Below are 6,073 nucleotides of genomic sequence, written 5' to 3'. Positions count from 1 at the left end.
ATAAAAAATAAATTATTTATAATATAATTGAGATTGAGACATGAATCAGATGCAAGATGGCCTGAGGAGACTCAAACTTCTCAATTCTCTCTTTTTTTTTTTTTCTTTTTTTTTTCCTATTAGGCCTTTTTTGTCTTTTCTTATATTTCAATTACATCTGTATATATATTTTTTCTACGTTTGCTGCTCCACGAGAATTGTCCGAATCTCTATTTTGCTCACAGATTCATGGACAAGACATATTCTTCTAAGTAGCGCAACAGGGTAAATTATACTAAAGATTACAAAATTTTAGTATTTTATCTATTTTGATTATTAAATTTTAATTTTTTATAATGTGATCATAAATATTTGAATTTTTTTATAATGTGGTTATATTTAAAATTTTTAGACAAGCCCTTACCTAAAGTTGGTGATGTGGCACTGATACGACAAAAACTAAAATTCACATACTAATTGTACAATAACTGTCAATGAAATGTTGTTATGTGTTAATCCAACCCCTATAAAACTCCAATTCTTTTCTCATTCTCTCTATTTGTTCTTTTGAGGCTTCTCCATTCCTTTTCATTATCGTTGAAGCCATCGCCAACCCTTCCATTGTTGTTAGCCTTTGCCAAAATATCATTTAAATTCATTCTTCCTTCAATGGATATCTAATCTACTATAGGAAAGTCTTGTTGACGAATTACCTTTGCTTCTCATCTCAACTCTACACTCGAGCTCCAAATTCAATGTCAACTCTAAACCTCTGTCGTCCACGACGGCTTATTCTTTTTTTCCTCCGCTTCTCAGTCCTCACAGATATATATATATATATATATATATATGGTTAAGTCATTGGATTGTGATAGTTATATTTCCTAATGTTAGATTTATGTTAGGTAAAATTATTGGCCAAGTCATGAAAAATTGAAAAGTACATCAAATGATATATTAGCATAACATTGGATTAGTGAGGTTATAATTAGTCTATGATTTTTATTCAATCAAAATATTATTAATGAAATGATTATATTACATAATAATCATTAATAAAATAGATTCACATGACAACAACTTCATTTTTCTCTTCTTATAGAATTACATAAGACTAGGTGTGACTCAAGAATTTTTAAGATACTTTGAAAAGATAAAGGGATTCTCAAAATAAAATAAAAAATTCAATTTGCATCAAAAGGTTATACGTTTTCCTAATTGTTATTTGATTGTGAATTTAGAAAACTACACATGAAAAAGTAAAATGATCGGACCAGTGATCTTGAGCTGATATCTTGTTCATTCGTTACCATTAAAAGTTAATAAAATTCAAAATATAATTTACATTTAATGACGGACAAATGTGCAATAAACGAAAGCTTGGCAAAAGACGAGGAAGTGTTCTTGATAATGCATTAATTGCATGCTAAATATATATATATATATATACATGGTAATATATATAAAAGGGTACAGAGCATTTCCAACAACTGCTCCGACAATCTACAGACTGTAGTGATCGGCGACGGCGAAGAATCCGACGACCAGCGAGGGCGAAGGCTTTTGCAGTGACTGATGGGAAACTAGAGATTCAATAAGCAATAGAAAAAGAAATATAATGAGAGAAAAGACAATCTATTACTCATGAATAAATTTACAGAAAAAATTACAATCAGAATTTCTTATATAAAAAACTCTCACGGATCTCTCACTCTCTCGGGATTCTTTGATCCTCTAACTTGGGATGCAATTACAAAAAGAGAGCATGACTATTTATAAGAGAATGAAGATAAAGCAAAAGTTAATAAAGTTAGGTAATTTGCCTAACTAGCCTGATGTAGCCAAAACATGCCAAACATCTCACTTCCTGACAAAGCCAAAATAGCCTTCTTTCTGCCAAACCCACTGCTGCCAATCAAACCATGCGGCTTGACTTTTACAGTGACGACCGATGACTGCAAAGGCGACTGCGGCAACGGCCGACGATCGGCAACAGGAAGAGCTTGCAGCCCCGATTACCGACAAGGGTTGCAGTCGACGGACAGAGCAGGAGCAGCTGCTATCGGCGACGGCGAATCCAGCAGCAGCGGTGACCAGCAAGTGTTGCTGGTCGACGGTCGATGGCGAGCTGCAACGGTCTCCGTCGGCGGCGGTGACTGGTGGTGGTTGTAGCGGCAGCTTCTGTTTTGCTTCTCCTTCTTCTTCCCGTGTTTTCATTCCGCCATTTTTTCATATGATGAACAAAGGCTTTTGAAGAACAAATCACCAATTCTCCATCACCTTCGTCTTGATTTTCAGCCTAGCACAAAATATCGGCGAAAGGATCCGAGTTACTTGTCTGGCTTCGTCCGACTAAGCCTTCCACGATTGAGGAGGAAGCGATCGAAGGTTAGGACAGCAATCGGTAGTCGGTACGTAGTTTCATTCGTTTACTGCTTTCATTTTATTATAAAATAATATATATGACTAAGATATCGAAGTTCTATGAGATGAGAAATCCATCCCTGCTGTTCGTTTTGTTATTTTTAAAAGAATTTCTTAATTTGAAAAATATTTTCGAAGCAAAACTGTTCTCATTCCCGGTGATATATTGTGTATTTTCAGCTTCATGCTTAATTATTACAATAATGACATATTAAATTTTAATATAATTTTATAATAATATAAAACTACGTACATCAAACTCCGACTTGCTAATTAATTTTTCAAACATAAATGACAGTCATATTATTTGCTTTTATTTTGTGAAACCATTGATGAAATATCAATGATTCAATTCCAAGTAGCTAGCATTTAATCGATCACTCTAGCTAGTTCAAACTTGTAACTTTTCCAATCCTCAAGTGAATTGGAAACTTGAGCATCTTACGATCATTGCCATCTTCACTCCAAGCGCGCTTGAAATTGTTGATCAGATCATCCGTCAACAACTCAATCCCTTTTTCTTTTGCAGTCTGATACGCTGACCATGACCTTATGAATGTGAAGAAGTTGTCCAAATCCATCAACCTCTCAGAAGCAAACTCAAAAGGCCCCGTGTGATCGGTTCCATCCACAGGCTCAAATGGAAAATCAATCGTCGTGTATTTGTTATCCACAAGCTCACGTGCCCTATCCCAAAACGGAGAACAATCGACCAAGTAAAATTGTCGGAAGATGGCGTCGAAGCTGTCATTGATTTCAGCCATGGTGTAGCACCATGCAGCCAATATTCCATGGGAAGGCTTGAGCAACCGTTTGACTTGCTCGTAAAAAATAGGAAGATCGAAATAGTGCATAGCTTGAGCTACGGTTACAAGATCAAGGCTTCCCTCGGCTGCAATGTAGGTGTTGAGCTCGGCCGTGGACATGGTGGGAGGAGTGCATTGGTAGCGCACGTTAGGGAGCTTGGGTGCAAAATCAAGTTGGTTCTGGCTGGCATCGCTAGCTATCACATTCTTATAGATTCCAGCTAACTAGAAACATATATAATGGGGTAATATCATCAGTAATCTTATATATGGTCTTGTATATGGTAGGATTTTCCTTTTTGATTTTGTAGTTCAGTTTTACTATTTTGAATCAAAAATAGAAAATAGCTTCTAATTGGGTTTTTGTAAAACTAAAAAAGTTAAAATTTCTAGTTTGAGAGGGTTCACAACTTTTTTTTTTGTAGTCAATCCTCAATTCATTTCAAAAAACATGAAAACTTATTAGCAGGATAAAAGTTTAATTTGGACCTTCTATTTTTCACCATATGTTATTTTAGCCTCTCTAAACTTTTTTTTGAGTCCTTTAATAACATATGGTGAATAAATGTCAAAAGGTTAATTTGCCCTGGACGGTGATATTAACACTCCCAAAATAGACCTTTTGGGCATGTGAATAATAATAATAATAATAATAATAATAATAATATCACAACCCATTAGTCTTCCATTTTTCAAACTAAGACTCTTGAGACATTTGGACGTCATCATCGAAAGTGGAGTAAAGGGGAGATCAGGCTCACCGATGAAGCGGCTTGACCGGTTCCAGTGGCGACATCCCATGCGAGGTCGTGGCACGGCGTTTTGGATGCGATGAATCGGAAAAGCTCCGCTGGATAACTTGGCCGCCCGGCCGCGTAATGCTTCCCTTGCTTCAAGAACAACTCTGCCATCTCTCTCTCTCCGCTTGGTTTCGCTTCGGATCCCACTAGCTATTTATAAAGCAGTGAGAGATTATTGGTTCAGAGGAAGCAACGCAATGCGTCATGCATTACGTGGTAGCTTACTTGTCCTTGACTGCCTCGTCTAATTTGGAACCAATTTGGCCACGGCTCTCCCAACAGACAAAGAAACTAACTTTGACATAATATTCCTGGATAATGATTCTTAATTTCAAAATATAGCTATAATGGGTTAATTACGTAAATAATCACTTTAACTTTGCATTATGTTATCATTTTGGTCACTGAATTTTGAAATATTATATATTAATTACTAATATTTCAAAACTGTTACTGCTTAGTTACTAAATTTTAAAATATTATTTACTAGTCACTAATATTTCAAAATTATTTCTCATTCGTCACTCGTGAACTTAAAGTTCAGTGACTAACGAGTAACGAGTAAGAAATGATTTTGAAATATTAATAACTAGCAAGTAGTACTTTAAAGTTTACTGACTAAGTAATAACAGTTTTAAAATATTAATGACTAATAGGTAACATTTCAAAATTCAATTATCAAACAGTAATAAACTGTAAAGTTGAGTAATTATTGGTGTAATTAACCCTCGTAATGGATAGGGCGAGGCTTATAAAAAAAAAATTATTTGTTTAAAGTTACATATTGAACTCGAGCAAGTAAGTTTGAAACTGAGGTTCAATCCGTGAGTTCAAGTTATATTAAATGTGCACTATGAGAGTTTCAAATGAATTTTTTTATATAAATTTTAAATTTAAAACATATTTTAAGCTTGATTTCAAACTCATGAATGTACAGCATTTAAAATTAGTTATTTTAATATTAAGTGAGAGATTGAAAGGATCTAATTTAAATTAGTTACTGGTTTTAAAATTACATAGTATTTTAATGAGTTATAACAATCATAGAAATTAATTTTGTGGTTACAAAATTTAAAATTATATTTAAATATTTCCCCTACCTTTAGGTTAGAGAAGAAAGTGTAATTTAACCTATCTAGTTAAAAGGAGCAAGCCAAGCCATTCACCTGTAATAGCCCTTAATTCCCTCTGCTCCATATATTTACAGGTTAATGAAGTGTTACAACAAGAGGGTTCTTCAAATGTAGATTGAATGGTGTCGATAGAGTATATAGTTTATTGTCATTCATTTATATATAATGATTGGTATAAATAAATATTAAATACTAATTAAAAATTTATTAAACCTTAATAGAATTTGAAAATTCTGTAAATTTTATTTCAAAACGTTCTTCTATTCTAATAAATCATTTGATCATGTCAGGCTGCAAATTTTTTGAGACTGAGATTAATATTGTAGCTTAGTTTGTTTATTTAGAATATTATTGAATTAAAGGTTTAGCTTAAATTTAGCTCATTTATGCTAAATAAACACTAAGAGCAAATTTTTTTTATAAATTTTAAATTTCAAGCTTGATTTCATATTTATTTTTGTAGAATATGTAACATTAGTTTCATTATGTATTTAAATTTTAAATAATACAGATAATGTGACAAATAAAATTCTCATACGATACAATTTTGTTTTAAAGTCAGTCATAAACCAGGATATAAACAAGCCACAAATAAGCTTTAAACAAGCTAGATACTTTAGACTTGAAATTCAACTTGTTTAAATAATTTTAAAAGGGACTTGGATGGCAGAGATCAGATGTCTCAAGTTAGTCAATAACATTGTTACGATATTGAACCTAAAATAAAGGATCAAACTATCATTCATGCACAAATATAGAATTTTACATTAAAAATTTAAATAAAAAAATTGTACTTAGAAAAAATAAAATATCACTAAATAAATAATTGTTAATATAAAAATGATATTGTCACACACAAAATATCACTAAGCAAATATTGCTACAACAAAAGTGATATAATTGTAACTAATTTCAGAACATTGAACACCTA

At 32.8% G+C, this 6,073-nt stretch overlaps 1 protein-coding gene across 1 annotated transcript; it reads right to left on the bottom strand.

Moving 5' to 3' along the window:
• Positions 1-2,612: 2,612 nt before the first annotated feature.
• On the bottom strand, positions 2,613-4,143 carry LOC127797909 (uncharacterized). Its single transcript, XM_052331107.1, has 2 exons — positions 3,971-4,143; positions 2,613-3,434 (listed from the first exon to the last, which is right to left on the bottom strand). Exons 1-2 carry the CDS (start codon positions 4,118-4,120, stop codon positions 2,790-2,792), a joined length of 795 nt encoding a protein of 264 aa, XP_052187067.1. The 5' UTR covers positions 4,121-4,143; the 3' UTR covers positions 2,613-2,789.
• Positions 4,144-6,073: the final 1,930 nt, after the last annotated feature.

Source organism: Diospyros lotus, chromosome 3 (assembly GCF_014633365.1).
Source record: "Diospyros lotus cultivar Yz01 chromosome 3, ASM1463336v1, whole genome shotgun sequence".
NCBI lineage: Eukaryota > Viridiplantae > Streptophyta > Magnoliopsida > Ericales > Ebenaceae > Diospyros > Diospyros lotus.
This window is presented reverse-complemented; position numbering and strand designations above follow the sequence as displayed.

Coding starts and splice junctions, on each gene's coding strand:
- LOC127797909 (XM_052331107.1), bottom strand. CDS start 4,120: ATGGCAGAGTTGTTCTTGAAGCAAGGGAAGCATTACGCGGCCGGGCGG. Junction 3,435..3,970: donor CCGGTCAAGCCGCTTCATCG/GTGAGCCTGATC, acceptor ATATGTTTCTAG/TTAGCTGGAATCTATAAGAA.